This window comes from Eschrichtius robustus, chromosome 12, assembly GCF_028021215.1.
Source record: "Eschrichtius robustus isolate mEscRob2 chromosome 12, mEscRob2.pri, whole genome shotgun sequence".
In the NCBI taxonomy this organism is placed as follows: Eukaryota; Metazoa; Chordata; class Mammalia; order Artiodactyla; family Eschrichtiidae; genus Eschrichtius; species Eschrichtius robustus.
The window spans coordinates 8,175,385-8,191,047 of record NC_090835.1 but is presented as its reverse complement, the minus strand read 5'-3'; the positions used below and the strand labels follow the sequence as shown (position 1 = coordinate 8,191,047).

At 52.5% G+C, this 15,663-nt stretch overlaps 1 protein-coding gene across 1 annotated transcript; it reads left to right on the top strand.

The window, feature by feature from the left end:
* The first annotated feature begins 790 nt into the window (after nucleotides 1-790).
* On the top strand, nucleotides 791-13,717 carry CAV3 (caveolin 3). Its single transcript, XM_068558394.1, has 2 exons — nucleotides 791-904; nucleotides 13,376-13,717. The coding sequence occupies exons 1-2, from the start codon at nucleotides 791-793 to the stop codon at nucleotides 13,715-13,717; spliced, it is 456 nt and encodes a 151-aa protein (XP_068414495.1).
* Nucleotides 13,718-15,663: the final 1,946 nt, after the last annotated feature.

Below are 15,663 nucleotides of genomic sequence, written 5' to 3'. Positions count from 1 at the left end.
TAAGCTGTCCCTGGGGACAGGGTGCAGGGTGGCAGAAACGTGGACTCCAGGTCCCCTCCACGTGGTATCAAAAGGCAGAGGAGGGTGGTCTCCCCCCAGTCTCAGCCCCAGACCTACCCCACACCACAGTCCATCAACCCCTCCAGGGGAGACCTTAGAAGTGGGAAAAACCTCAGCCCTGCTTCAGGCCACCAAACAGCAGGGCAGGTACCAACTGCTCCAACGAGAATCCCCACCAGAGAGCATTTCTGTTCTGAAGCCTTTTCTCCCACGAGTTAATCTCCTCCTTTCCACGAGGGTAGGCAGAGTCCCGATCGTTATTATTATGGCCCCATTGTACAGGTGGGGACATGGCAGCCCGGAGAGGCGAGGTGTGCCCAAGCTCACACACCCAGCAAGAGATTGAGCTGGGGGCTGAGCCCACCCCCTTCCCAGAGGAGCCCAAACGCAAATACCAGGGTCCCACAGCAGTAGCCGACCACGAGGGCACCAGGAGACACCAGGCCCTTGGCTCGTGCATGAGGCCCAGCGCCCGTGCAGCCCCCTTTAAGGAGCGCTGGGCCTTCCTGCAGGGCTCCAGTCTTAATTTTAGCTTGGAGGCCTGCCACCGGAGCCTTCAGCCAGCGGCAGGCTGAAGTTATGCGGGACAGCTGTCAGCCGGCACGCTGGGTGGGGCCTATTTAGCCACCAGGGGCACAAGTCTGGGGACACTGGTGTCCCTGCCCCAGGTCTTTTCAGCCCCGCTGGCCACACGGCTCCGATCTCCTCCCGCAGGTCACCCAGCTCCACGATGATGGCCGAGGAGCACACAGACCTGGAGGCCCAGATCGTCAAGGACATTCACTTCAAGGAGATCGACCTGGTGAACCGGGACCCCAAGAACATTAACGAGGACATAGTGAAGGTAGGCTCGAGGGCCTGCCCCGGCGCCCCCCGCCTGGAGGGTGTCAGCTTGGGGCTGGAAGGGGCAGGCTCTGCTCCCGCGCAATCGGCTTCCCTGAAAAGAGACCTGTTCCTCTGTCTTCTCCAAATCCCACCCACCGCCCCACCCCGCCCCACAAACCAGCTTGTACCCCCAAAGAGCCTTTAGTGTCAACAAGAGCAAAGAATCAGCTGCACATACAGGACCATCGACCGGGGCGGGGCAGGCGAGTCGCAAAGGAAACTTTACAACTCTGTAGCTCTTCCCATGTGCTCCTGGCCCTCGGCTGGGGACAGACGAGGTGGCCAAGTTGGGCCCTTTCCATGCCAGGGGCATTTTGCGGTCTCCACAGTGGGCGCAGGGTTAATCCCCAGAGGGCGGTTTCCAGCAGGGCTGCTGGCCCTCGCAGGGGCCCCCGCTGCCCCAGGCTGGGGGGCCGTACCCAGCACTCATGCCTGCTCCTGGCCTGGCGCAGGTCCAGCAGCCAGGCCAGGCCAGAGGCCTCTCAGAGGGCACCGGGACCCCTGAAAGGGAATCTTGTATGATGGTTACCCTGCCTTCAGGGAGTCTCCCCCGCGGCCATGCCTGAGTCAGGGCTCTTTCCTCACCCGATGCCATCAGCAGCCTGGCTGCCTTCAGGGCCACCCCTCAGTCCAGCCTCCACCCGGCAGCCGCAGGGGTCTTACTACAGCAGAATTCCTGGGGGCAGGGTACCCACCAGGGCCACCCCTCAGTCCAGCCTCCACCCGGCAGCCGCAGGGGTCTTACTACAGCAGAATTCCTGGGGGCAGGGTACCCACCAGCCAGCATCAAAGTCACTGGAAGGGCCTTTAAAAGGGCAGGTGTGGGGGCCTCCCGGGTGCTCTGAATACGTCAGAATCACAGACCAGCGGAGCGGTGTCCAGTAGAAATATAATGCGACCCGTTATACAATCACCCTATGTCATTTTAAGTTTTCTAGCAGCCATGACTTTAAAAAGGAAAAACAAACAGGTAAAATTAATTTTCATGATATTTCTCATTTAAGCCAATATGTCCAAAACAGTATCATTTCAACGTGTAATCACTACAAAACAATTACTGGTGAACAACTGTATAATCTTTCTTCATCTTCAAAATCTAGTGTGTATCTGAGACATGGGATGCATCTCAGTTCAGACTCCAAAGTTTTTATGAGAATCCCTCTGTCTCTAGATTTCATAAAATGAACAGTTGAAAATTGATTCACAAACCCAAGCTGTGCCAAACATTCTTACAAGTTTCCCAATCACAGAATTAACTATCAGTTTTTACATTTTTAATTAAAACTAAACACGCTTTAGAATCCTTCAGTTGCACTAGCCACAGGTCAAGTGCTCGTACATAGCTCAAGGCCACTGGATTAGACAGCGGGGTTAAGGGCTCGTTCTAAAGGACAGCCCTGCGTGGTCACCTTCAGGGGGACACCTCCCATGCTGGATGAGTCTAACTTCCCCCCATGGCATTCGAACCCCAGCACATCTGGCCCCCACCTTCCTCTTCCACCCCCAGCCCCCATGCCAGGAGCTGGCCACACCAACCAGAACACACTCCTGTGTCTTTGCCAGCACCTGGCCTCCTATTCTCCACGCGGTGGATGCCCACCCAGCCTTCGAGACCTGATGCAAACGTCACCTGCTCAGGAAGCCCTTCCCCAACTCCTCCAAGCAATCAGGAGCTCCCTCCTCTGTGCCCTCACTTCACTCAGGGCATTTCCCTGCAACAGCTCACATTATGCTATTACTGTATTTATAAATATCATTTGTGGTGCAGAGAGGGTCATCACAGCACAGTTTGGGAAGTGCGGCAAAATTAGGGCATGAATTTTCCAAACTGAAAAGCACCATATAAATGTCAAACAGTATTTGTGGTGGTTTGTGCAGTGTGATCTAGAGGGAACGGTCCCAGACTTGACACTAACAAATGTGGTTTCAAATCCAGATTCCTCTACTTAAAAACAATGACACTGGACCCCCTGTAAAACGAGCATAATGTACTCCCCCGGGGTAAATGGATCTCAGAGCAGCGCTGTGCAATAGAAATAGAACGAGAGGATTGCATGAGATAAGAGGTTTGATAGTGCCTAACAGAGTCCCTGGCACACAGCAAGGGTGTGCAAATGTGAGCTGATTAGGAGCCTGGAGGAGCTTGCAGGACAAGAGAGCTAAGCCAGGGCCAGCGCTGACACTCAGGTTCCCCTCTGGTGGGCCCTAGCTGGCTGCGGGAATGCAAAAGAGGACCCTAAGGGAGAATGTGTTTTCTGCAGGATCCCGCAGCAGGTGACAAGTGGAGAGAGGCTCTCGGGTCCCAGTGAGCCAGGAGCGAGCTGGCTCCAGGCTCGAGGCCCAGATTATAATCCAAGGGAGGGATGGGGGCGGCCACACAGATGCAGCTGCTTATGCAGCCTCCCAGGGGGCTGGGAGCTACCCTCTCCTGGAGGCCCTGAGCCCCAGAAAACCATGCCTCAAAGGTGAAGCAAAAGGCCCACAAATGTTCTTGTCGAGAGGAGATGATTATTTGGTATATTTACTGGACATTCCCTGGTTTGGGAACTTATTTGACTTTTTCTTTCATTTTTAATGAGTGAGAGATGAAAACGTTTTGAAATTTAGAACAGGGATTCTAAAACAGAACCAGATAAGTACCACAGACAGGTTCAAGAAGACTTCAGGTTGGTGTAATGGGATGTGAAAGAATGCAGAAAAGGAAGAAATGGGAGAGAGCGTGGCTGAGAGAGGTCCATCTGAACAGGCTGGCCTTCGGGTCACCTGGATGTCTTTCATCGACCAGGGAAAGGACCGGGGGGCGGGGGGGGGGAGGACAAGGGACCGAGGGGGTGAGGGGGACAGAGATGGAGAGGAAGAGAAACAAGGTCAGGCCAAGATGAAGGCTGGACAGGCTCCCGTCGGGGTGGTGTCACATGTGGTAACAGGCTTCACGTGTGTGAGGATGACGCCGTAAGACAGTAGAATAAGACAGGCTACAGAGACCCAAGTCTATTCCCAGTCCTGACTCTAACTTGCTGTGTGACCCTGGGCAAATCCCTTTCCCTCTCTGGGCCTGAGTCCCTAGTGTAGACAGAGGCCGGGTGGAGAAAAGGGAGACCCGTTCCCTCCACCGCCAGCTGCTGAGGTTTCACACAGAAAAGATAAGGGTGAAGAGCAGGAGACGCGCCCACCGGGTCCTTGGATTTGACCCTCAGCAGAAGGAGGTGCTCCCTCTGGATTTCTAGAGTCAAAACTTTCCCAAACTTCCCTGAGCAAGGCCTGGTGCTACCCTTGAACCCAGGCTGGAAAGTGAGTGCCAACAGCAGAGGGAGAGCCCCGCACAGCCCAGCAGACTTGACTGTAGTCTCCAAGCTCCGGGCTGGGCCTGGGCAGAGGGGAGGCTCGCCTCATTCCCTTCACCCCCACCATCACCACCACTCATGGAACATCGATTCCACGAGTCATTCCTGAGCGCCTGCTCCGTTCCAGGCACTGTGCTGTCGCAGACGACATGGCAATGAGCAAGTGAGACCCACTGCGCGTAGGGCCCATGCTAGGCTCTCGGGGGGAGGGAAAGGAAGCCATCGGTCCCTGGCACTCCAGCTGGCCAGTGAGGACACCATTCCCTTCAGACCCAGATTGCAAAGCCTCCAGCCCCTTCCCCGTGCATTACTGCAGGCCCCCACTCCCACCCCAAAGTCCACCAGTTATTTGTGAGAGGTCTCAGGGCTTTCTCATCGACACCCCTCCCCCTCCCCAACTCACACTTAGGCAGCCGGGCCCTAGAGGAGGGACACCTGAACCAAGCGTCAGGCAGGTCCTTCAGCTTCTGGTTTCAACCACTCTCCCCTCAGGCACTCAGAGCGGGCCCCTTCAAACAGGGTGGAGGGAGAGACCTGGCCCCAGCCCATCACACTAGTTCCCACCTACCTCCAACCCACATCTGCCACAAGACCCTCCCCCTTCAGAAAAGCACAGAGACAGCACCTTTTGCCTCTCAGCTTAGGCTAACAAACACTCAGAAGACCCAGTAACCCTCCTTCCCCCAAGGTCTCCAAACTCTGCTGCCAGTGTGGGCCCATCTGGACACCCTGTTTCACAAAGATGAAACTGACCTGGTGCTTCCTCTTGAGAAGAATCCAACAGATTCCAAGAATCCAAGAATTCCAACAGACAGAGAAGATGAGACTAGAAAAAATGAGAATGCACTGGAGGAGGTGCTAAATGCCTTAAATCAGTGCCAGATGAAGGGTCACGGGAAGGAGGAAGACATTACTTTCACCTGGGAAAATCAGGCACCAGCCTCATGGAGAGGTGGTATCCAAGGTGCATAGATAATAAGAAAAATGTAAAATGTGGAAAGGGGGCACCAGGCTTTCCAAGAAGAGGGAACAAAATAAGCAAAGGCCACAACGTAGAGAAGAATGCTGGGCAGAGTCGGAAAACGTGAGGAACGGGTATTGCCACTGCCCTGCCTGTGTCCGTGGCAGACATTACTAATGGATCACAGCACGTTTCCAGGAAGCCATGAACCATCAGCTAGGCTGAGTTGGCACACAGGCGAAACCTCTTTGCTATGCTGTCTGCAGGCGAACAATGGGACTAGGAGCATCTGAAAGGGAATTTGTGGGAGAGGAGGCAGAAGGGGCAGGTTGAGGCTGAATTAGGAACGGTCATGACCTGCCAGGCATTCCACATTGGCAATTCCTTCATTTTGGAAAGTACCCCTGGCAAGTACCTCTAAGAAGGGCTATACCCTGGATTAACTCACACTGAGGTATTTACAAACTCAGTGTTATGGGGACTCCTGTGTATCAACTAGAGTTTTTAAAAACGTCCACTTTTTTGGGGAGCTTGTGAAAATGCAGATTTCTGGGCCCTGCCACCAGAAATCTTATGAGGCAGGGCCGGTGAATGTTTTGTACTTTAAAGTACAAACAAGTCCCCCTTGTCCTATAGAAGGTAAACCTGTAGTCCAGAGTTGTCACCAGTTACCCCTAAAGACACAGCGTATCAGTTATCCACTGCTGCGTGACAAATCGCCCTAAAACTCGATGGCTTAAAGCAGCAAGCCTTTGAGGCTCTCTCAGTTCTGTGGGCTGCGCAGCCTCAGTTGGGCAGCTCTGCTGGTCTCGCTGGCGGCCTCTCATGCAGCATCTCCTCTACAGCATTCTGGTGGTTAAAGCGCGTCACAGGGCAAGCCCAGGCTCGCTATGGGCTGAGACTGTGTGCTGAGAGGCATGACCAATCTGGGGTCATGTTTGGAGACTAGCTAACCTCCCCCCAGAAGCTGGTGCACAGCCAAGCCTACAACTCAACCCAGGGCCATTCCTACTGCTCTCCAGTCCACCGCACCAGCCTTCCCGAAGGCAGAGACTAAGGGGGCAGGGAGGGAAAGGAAGAGACGGGCAAGGACAAGGCTCGCTGAGATCTGATGGGGGCTCCTCTGGTGGATCCCTTCTCTTCACCCCCCCCACCACCCCGGTCACCCTCCATTATCTTGGTCTCTTCACAGTTCCTTTATATGAACCCAAGTGTCCTTACCTCCAGGCCAGGTGCCCCAGGCACCCCCTGTAGGATGCCCTGGACCCCAAGATCCCACTAATCCCTGGCTCCCCTCTTCCTGCCCTCAGAACCAGCCTGTGTTGCGTTCTTGCCTCACCTCCTGCTGAGGTCCCCGGTCCTGCGATGACCCTGATCAGGGAGACAGCAGGGGAAATTCAGGCTCAGGCTTTGATGTCAGGTCAACGTGGGCTCCACCCCTGTTTGTCCCTTACAGGCTGGGCGAAATGCTGGATATAAGACACATGGCCAGAAACCGACACCTACAAGGGCCAAATTGTGGGCGTTACTATGGTTACCCCAGATTGTATAGAATTCTATTTTTTTAAATTAATTTTTTTGGAGTACAGTTGATTTACAATGTTGTGTTAGTTTCAGGTGTACAACAAAGTGCATCAGTTATACATATACACACATCCACTCTTCTTTAGATTCTTTTCCCATATAGGTCATTACAGACTATTAAGTAGAGTTCCCTGTGCTATACAGTAGGTCCTTATTAGCTACCTGTTTTATATATAGTAGTATGTATATGTCAATCCCAACCTCCCAATTTATCCCTTGCCCCCTTTCCCCCTTGGTAACCATAAGATTGTTTTCTACATCTGTGATTCTAGTTCTGTTTTGTAAATAGGTTCATTTGTGCCATTTTTTTACATTCCACATATAAGCGATATCATATGGTATTTGTCTTTCTGGGTCTGACTTACTTCCCCCAGTATGACAATCTCTAGGTCCATCCATGTTGCTGCAGATAGCATCGTTTTGTTCTTTTCTATGGCTGAGTAATATACTATTGTATCAATATATATGTACCATATCTTCTTTATCCATTCCTCTGTTGATGGGCATTTACGTTGCTTCCATGTCCTGGCTATTGTAAACAGTTCTTCAGTGAACACTGGGGTACATGTATCTTTTCAAATTATGGTTTTCTCCAGATATATGCCCAGGAGTGGGATTGCTGGATCATATGGTAGCACTATTTTTAGTTTTTTAAGGGACTACCATACTGTTCTCCATAGTGGCTGTTGCCAATTCACATTCCCACCAGCAGGGTAGGAGGGTTCCCTTTTCTCCACACCCTCTCCAGCATTTATTGTTTGTAGACTTTTTGATGATGGCCATTTTGACTGATGTGAGGTGATACTTCATTGTACTTTTGATTTGCATATCTCTGATCATTAGTGATGTTGAGCATCTTTTCACGTTATTACCAATTATAACACATGAAGCAGAGCTTTGTCATTTCTCAGCTATTCTACAGCTATCACCTCATTTTAGCTTTAACTTTACAGGCCAGTGCTTCTCAGGCTATTTGGGTGAAAGGCCAGTTTTATTATTATTATTCCAATCTGTTGTACACCAATAGTTTGCAAAAGTTAATAAAGATTAACTACTAGAGAGATGAGGTGAAAAATAGGCATTGACAATGTAAGCTCCAATTTTTATTATTATTAGAATCAACAGACATAAAATTATTGGCTCAAATCACTGTGACTATTTCCGAATGCCTACTCTCAACTTCTGTACTTGCCTTGTTGGGAAGGGGGCAGTGGCTGTGGACCACTCTTTAAATAGCAAGGTAATAGGTGAGAAAACCAAGACCCAACAAAGCTAAGCCACTCCTTTGGGTCTTGACTCTGAAACTAACTCCGTGTCACTAGGGATGTTGGTCCAATCCTCTCGGTAGAGTTAAAGCAAACAAACAAAAAACTGAAAACAAACAAAAAACAGAGGCCCAGAGAGGGCAAGCACCAGGCCCCAAATCACACAGTGACTCGATGGACAAGTGGAAACTGGACCCAGATATCTGTCCCCGGCCTAGAGCCGTTCCCCCCCACCCACAGAGCGCCTGTCTGAACTGCGCAGCGCCCTGGATGCCCAAGGACTGAGTCACGCAGGAATGCGGGGGAGGCATTTTTGAAGGGGGTGTGGCGTCTGGCCGCCCCCTCACCCGCTGGCAGCGCCCGGCCCTGCTGTCCTGCAGCTTCCCCGCCCTCTTGGGGACGGCGGCGGGAGCGGTGCTGGCCGGTTCCGATTAATCAACTGGCTCTCTTGCTGTTCCAAAAATAAATATGCCAGAGAAGGGGGCACCAACCTTACGAGCAGCCCCTTTCTCCCCCTCCCACCGCCAGCCCCGCCTCCAGCTGCACACGGAGCCCTGCGGCTCCGCCCAGGGCCCAAGCCCCCTGCCGCACACTCGCAGAAGCAGCCATCTCCCCTCCACTGCCGGAAACGAATTAAGAAGTGAAGTCACCTTGCGCCTCTGATACACTGGCGCGTCTGCCTAGGGCTGCCTGAGCCGGGTCTTATAAATATCTCCCCAAACTAGTGCGGTGACCAGAGAGCAGTCTCAGTGCTCAGTCCCGATTAGGAACGGCCGCCTCCTCCCAGGACGACCCGTCCCTCTGAGAGCACATTTTCGCATTCACAGACAACGGAGCAGTTGCCCTGTGCACAGTGCCCAAGGCAATTACTGGAAATAATTCAAATGCCAGCAACAACAGCTTCTGCCTTGTGCAAAAAAAAAAAAAAAAAAGATTGAAAGACAACAGAGAGATCCTTGGGGGCAGGATTATTACCATAAGCAGAAAAAGAGGGAAAAGAGGACCCCATCCATCTTACCAGCGCAGGCTGAGTACGCACGCACACACACATTTGTGACCAGGTAGGCTGGGGAACTGTCGTACTTACGATCTGGGTGTCAACAGCTTTTCTGAGATATATTTTCATAGGAACTTCAGAGCAATTGAACAAACGATTACTGTCACTGGGCACCTACCATGCATTGTACAAAGCATTGCCCAAGAGGAGGTGTGCCTAGCACAGAGTGGGTGCTTAATAAATATTTGTTTGGATGAATGGATGGATGGATATGAATTGGTGGATGGATATGGATGGATGGATAAGAGGATGGATGGATAGATAGATAGGCCGATAAATGGGTAGATGGATATGAATGGATGGATGCATATGGATAGATTGATGGATCCATGGATGGACAGATAGGTGGGTGGATGGACGGAAGAATGGATAGATGGATGGGTAAATGAACAGATGGTGGGAAATGGATGGATGGAAAAGAAATTACTTCTATTCTTCATAACAAGGTTGTAAGAAGTAGCAAACACATTTTACAGTTGAGGAAATGAAGCTCAAAGAGGTTATCTGCCAAAGTCACTCATCAGATCAGCAACTGCACTGGTGTGCAAACCCACCTTTGGGACCCTAGCTTCCCACTGAAGAAAGCGCTCTGTAACAGCCACGAGCAGCTAACAATTAGTGATCAGGGATTCTGTGCCAGGCAACGTTCTGAGAATTTACATGTCGTATCTTATTCAATCCTCCGATAAACCTAATGAAATCAATCTAGGAAAACGAGGCATAGGAAAGCTAAGACACTTGCTGAAGGTCACAGAGCCAATAAGAGGCAGAGCTGGACGCAAACCTCAGCAGTGTGACTTCAGTCAAGGGCTCTTTTCCACTTTGTCGCCTCTTAGAGGCCAGACACAAATCATCAAACGTGCTGAATGGAGGAATATCCTGAAATAAGTGAACAAAGCAGGCTGGGCTGCCGAGGGGCGGGGGAATTGCAGACTGCTTGGAGCAGAGTGCGTGGCTGCGAAGAAGGGGCTGGGGGCCCTGCCCTGGGGCAGGTCTCTCTGGCCAACAAGGACCAGACCTCAGAGGGGACAGTCACCCTCCCTGAGAGCCGGCATCTGCCTCGGGGTCCGGGGTCTGACCCTGGCTGGGGCCGCGTGAAGACCTTAGATGAGAATCAGGACGCCCAGATGCACCTGTCTGCCCAGCTGGACGTGAGGAGGCAGGGCTGGGTCACCTGTGAGTGGGGAGACATGGTCCTAAGGAACAGTCACAGGAGGGGCAGTAGAGGCCCCAGGCGCGAATGGGAGAGAGGAGGAAGGAGGGAGAGCCTGCTGGATAAAGGCAGGGAGCACGCCTCCGCCCAAAGGCCTCCCTCAGCTGCCCAAGTTCCTGGGGCCACAGCAGGATCCAGAGCCCAGCCCGGGTGCTAGAAGGCATCAGGCACAGGCCGGGCACGGCCACGATAGGGGAGGGGCGGGCTGCAGAGGTCAGAACACCTCAGTCGGCAGGATCCAGGCCCTGGGGGTTTGACTGAATCTCCACAATCATGGTGCATGTACCAGGTCAACGTTGGAATGGTCCCCCAGGGCCTACAGTCCCCAGCTTCTTGGATCTGAAAGCAACAGCAACTCTGGATTTCTGCCCATATAGACCAGATGTAGAAAGATGCCAGCCCTTTCCATCCACTCTCCAAAGCCATGGGACGTTCCCCAAGCAACTTGGGCCTTCTTTTCCAAACATCCAGCACACTACTCCTGCATCTCTGCCTCCAAACCCCCCGTCCCCCAAATTCCCAGCCAGCCAACACCTCCACCTCCAAGAAGCCCTCCAGGAAGAAGTGCCATCCCTCCAAGGAGATGAGGACCATATTCATATTCTTTCTTCCAGCCCTTCCCTTCCATCCAGGGGGCCATATGACAGGTTATGCAACCTCCGCTAAACCCCTGCAGAGAGAAAGCTGGAGGTTGAGATTTACGAGCGGGTCCTGGAAGGACCTCTGACCACCCAAGTAGGCTTTTGAACATCGGTCTGCAGCCTGAAATCTCACTCCGTGAACTTTGCTCCCCATCAACATACCACGCCCAGGGTGGGGCTGCATCCTCAGCTGTCTCCGGGGGGACCCAGGGATCTGAGGCCTGGCACAGGAGCTCAGAATCCAGCCACACGAGATAAACAGGGCTCAACACTGGACATACAACATGGTCATGTCCACTCCCCGCCACCAAGAGAGTTACACTGGAAAGAAAAACACCAAAGCAATAATAATTTTAGTACTAGAGAAATACAAGTGGGAGATGCTTGTGTTTTGTTTTTGCTATTCCCTTAATTTTCTGCAATGTGGCTATGTTATAAGAGAAAGTAATTTTAATAATAACTTTATGCATAGAGAGGATCCCCTTCCCCCCAAAAAGTGGGAAAATGGTTCACTTGAGAGTTGAAGTTTGAGCTCTGACATCACTGGTCCCCACTCCCCCCACCAATTAGTCTGATCCATTCATGCATTCATTCAACCAACTACTATGAAAACAGCCCAGGAACACACTGCCCCCATGTTACAGACAAGACAGCTAAGGCTCAGTGCCACTAAATGAAATCACACACGAGAAAGTAGCTATGACGGTGCTTAATGCACAGCAGGGATTAACGAAAAGTTAAGTGACTTGGCTGAAAGCAATCTTTTGTATTTTTTCCGTCTTCCCAAATGGGGCCTCAGTCACCATTTCAGCGGGATGCGTGAGCAGGATTCTCTGAAGGCCCACGTTCCTCGCAGCTGCAAAGGAGGGAAGGGGTGGGCAGTGGCAGAGGAGGGTCTGAGGTCACTGCAGGACCAGCGTGGGGAGAGCAAAGCCTGTGTCCTCCACGGGTGCTGCGCTCAGGTACCAGATGCCTCCACCAGCCAGGATGACGTGGCCCTCGCCTCACCACGTGCCGGATCCTAACACAGCTCTCAGGCCGCTGCCCCTCCCTCTAACCACCTCCATGACCCCAAACCGGGCGGGATTCAGCGACGGCTCCCAACTCGCCCCCCATGTGCATCCTCACATCCACTCCACTGACCACCCCAGCTGCGGCAGCCAGAATGAGCCACTCAAAACTCAGATCAGAGATGCAGAGGACAGGCTGGTGGTTTCCAGAGGCGGGGAGAGGGGTGGTGAACTGGGTGAAGGGGCTCAACTGGTGCAAACTTCCAGTTATAAGACAAGTAAGTCCTGGGGATGTAAAGTAGAGCGTGGTGACTACAGTTAACAATACTGTATGTAGCGTCTATTTAAAAGGTGCTAAGAGAGTAGTCAATAAAAGGTCTCATCACACACACACACACACACACACAAATACGTAACTATGTGTGGCGACACGTGTTAACTACACTCAGTGCGGTGATCATTTCCCAACATATACAAAATCAAATCATTATGTTGAACACCTGAAATGAATATAATGTTAGATGTCAATTATACCTCAACTGAAAAAAAGCTCAGATCCAGCCGAGCCACACCATGTGCAAAAGCCCTCCGTGGCTCTCATTGCACTCAAGCCCCCATGCCTGCCCCACCTGGCCTCTCCAGCCTCCCTCCGGCCTGGGCCTGCGCTTGGCCTTCCAGAAGCACCTACATCTCCCCAAGAGCACACACTGTCTATCCCACTGGGTCATAGCAGCTGGTGCCCCAAACGCTCTTTTCCAGCCCACAACTCCTCCCTCCCCCTGGCTACCTCTAGGTTATCAGCTTAGCTAGATGTCACCTCCTCCAGGAAGCCTCACACCCAGGCGAAGTTAAATGTCACCCTGTGGGTGCGCACGGCCTGTCCTTCCCTTACCGGAGCACTGGTCGCTGTGGTGTAAGCGCCTGCTGTAAGCTCCAGGAGGGCGGGAAACTTTGCCTGTTCAGCATCCTATCGGCAGGCACCTGGTACATTTTTTCAGGATGACTGACTGTCCAATTCCCTAGGATCACAAAATAATAGAATTTCAGAGCCACAGCTCGTGGCCTGCCTCTAACTTAGTTTCTTTAAGTAAGTTACTCAGCTCCTGGGGGCCTCTGATCCACCCACGACAGAGAGAAGTGGACCGGCTCCTGTGCCTCACTGCTCTGGGACAGCACCAGCACCACTCGGGACTTGTCAGAAACGCAGGATCTCAGGCCCCACCCTGGGCTCACCGGGGTCAGAATCCCAGGGGGTGGGGCCCAGCCGCCTGGTTTAACAAGCCCCCCAGGGGGTTCTGACGCTTGAGGAGCGGGTGGCTGCTGTGACTTGAGGGTTCCCCCTCCCACCCCTGCAGGTGGATTTCGAAGACGTGATCGCGGAGCCCGTGGGCACCTACAGCTTTGATGGCGTGTGGAAGGTGAGCTACACCACCTTCACCGTCTCCAAGTACTGGTGCTACCGCCTGCTGTCCACGCTGCTGGGGGTCCCGCTGGCCCTGCTCTGGGGCTTCCTGTTCGCCTGCATCTCCTTCTGCCACATCTGGGCGGTGGTGCCCTGCATCAAGAGCTACCTGATCGAGATCCAGTGCATCAGCCACATCTACTCGCTCTGCATCCGCACCTTCTGCAACCCGCTCTTCGCTGCCCTGGGCCAGGTCTGCAGCAACATCAAGGTGATGCTGCGGAAAGAAGTGTGAGGCCGGGTGGGCGGCAGGGGTGGCGGGGCAGGGTAGCCCGGCCGGGCTGGCCCCACCGCAGGGCTCTGCGGGGCTGCCGGCAAGCTCTTTCTCCTTGGGGACTGCTGCTTCCCCCCAAGATGGGAGCACACAGAGTAGGGAAGCCGGAGAGAAAAGACAGCCCGCCACGGAAGTGCACTGGCCTTCCCTCTGCCCCCTGCCCCACCACAATGCCCCCATGACCGGGTGCCGGGAAGATCATTGGCTAAGAGGCAGCTACCGCAAATCTTTGCATTCACTTGTACTGTAACGGCATAACCCAGCCCTCAGCTCCCACCTGGACGCACCCCCTCCCCACCAGGAAACCACCAGTGACTGCTGGCGTTAGCAGGGTGGCTCCAATAAAGGGTTTCCGGCTGCATCTGGGAAATGCTGTGTTTTGCATGTGTCCATAAGGTGGGTGCGTGTCCTGACCAGCTCCAAAAATATATTTCCCTGCCCTGAGAAGCAGGAGGGGCAAGCTGGTTAGCCCTTCTCTCAGCCAAATGCAAGAACCAGATTTTGGTTTCTCTTGGAATTCTTGTTTGCTGGGTATCTGTTCCTTGGGAGATTATTTCCCATTGATTTCTGTTGCCCCTGGGCCAGCCAGTGGTCACCCACAGAAGAAAATGGCCGCTGGGCTAGAAGGAGAAGGTGATACTCCCTGGGCACCACTGAGGGCAGGGCCTGGGTTCAAAGCTCCCCTTTGGCTCAGACACGGAGCCCCTGGCACTGCCTCTTGGCATGTACACCCTCAGCCCCGCAGATGTGATGATGGCATAAGGCCCCATTCGAGCACATGTGGACTCACCATGGAAATAAAATGGAAATAAACGGCAATGGAAAGGATATGTCCCACCTCCTGCCCACCTACCCTCAGCAGCAAGACAACAACAACAAAACCCCCAGAAATCTTACATTCTTTAGGGATGCTTTTCCCAAGGGTGTTATCCAGAACTAAGTCCTCAGAAAAAGGAGGGGGGCGGCTTTTGTGCTTAAGTTTGTTTGGAAAACGCTACAAATTTCTCTTAGAGATTTTTCAATAGACATTAGTACATTCAAGGCTCTGACAAGTCCCGCAGTAAAAAAAGTTGTTTAGGCCAATAGCCCCCAACCCTATTTGACCCTTTTTTTTTTCATGCAACACCCATTTAAGTCTCATAAAATTCAGGTTCCAAAACACTTGGCCTGTTTTCAGAGGCATCACCTCACTGGCACCCGGCCATGCGCCCAAGGGTCCTGGGGACAATGAGGTAGAGGGAACCGCACATGAGCCAGAGACAGGGCACAGGCAGCCTTGGTTCTGCCTCTCCTCCTAGTTGCCTTCTCTGGCCTCAGTTTCATCATCCATGAAATCATCTCTAATGTCCATTTTAGCTCTTTTTACCCATTTTCGTTTTCTCGAGTGTCTTCGTATGACATTTTCAAACACAGAGGAATGTTGAAAAGGTTTGCCATGAACACCTATCTACCCGCCATCTAGGCTCTATGATTCACAGTTTACTGCTCCTCCTTTGTTGCATCTCCATCCATCTATCATCCACCAATCTCACCTTTCTTTACGCACTTTTAAATAAGCTGCAGATATTGGTATATTTTCCTCCTGAACACTTCATCAGCATCCTTTACTTTTTGCAAACAAGGAAGTCACCGCCCAGAGAGGTCAGCAGACTTGCCAAAAGGTACACAGCTAGCCACATTCGTGCTGTGGTTCCAGCCCACTGCTCTCTGCTCTACCTGGGGCTCTTCATGTTCTCAAGTGGACTCAGAGGCCAGGCTCCTCCTGCGGACGGGTTTAAAGCCAACATCGCTTCCTCCCTCTCAAAGGGGCCTCCCCATCAAACGTCTCTCACATTGTCAGGCCACCCGTTTCAGACTTGGAATCTTGGGTTACGCAGACTTTTGACCACCGCCGCATTTGCTGTGAC

Bases quoted from the DNA above. Each gene is read 5' to 3' on its own strand.
- CAV3 (XM_068558394.1), top strand. From the start codon at position 791: ATGATGGCCGAGGAGCACACAGACCTGGAGGCCCAGATCGTCAAGGAC. The intron at 905-13,375 runs GTAGGCTCGAGG...CCACCCCTGCAG, and splicing joins TTAACGAGGACATAGTGAAG to GTGGATTTCGAAGACGTGAT.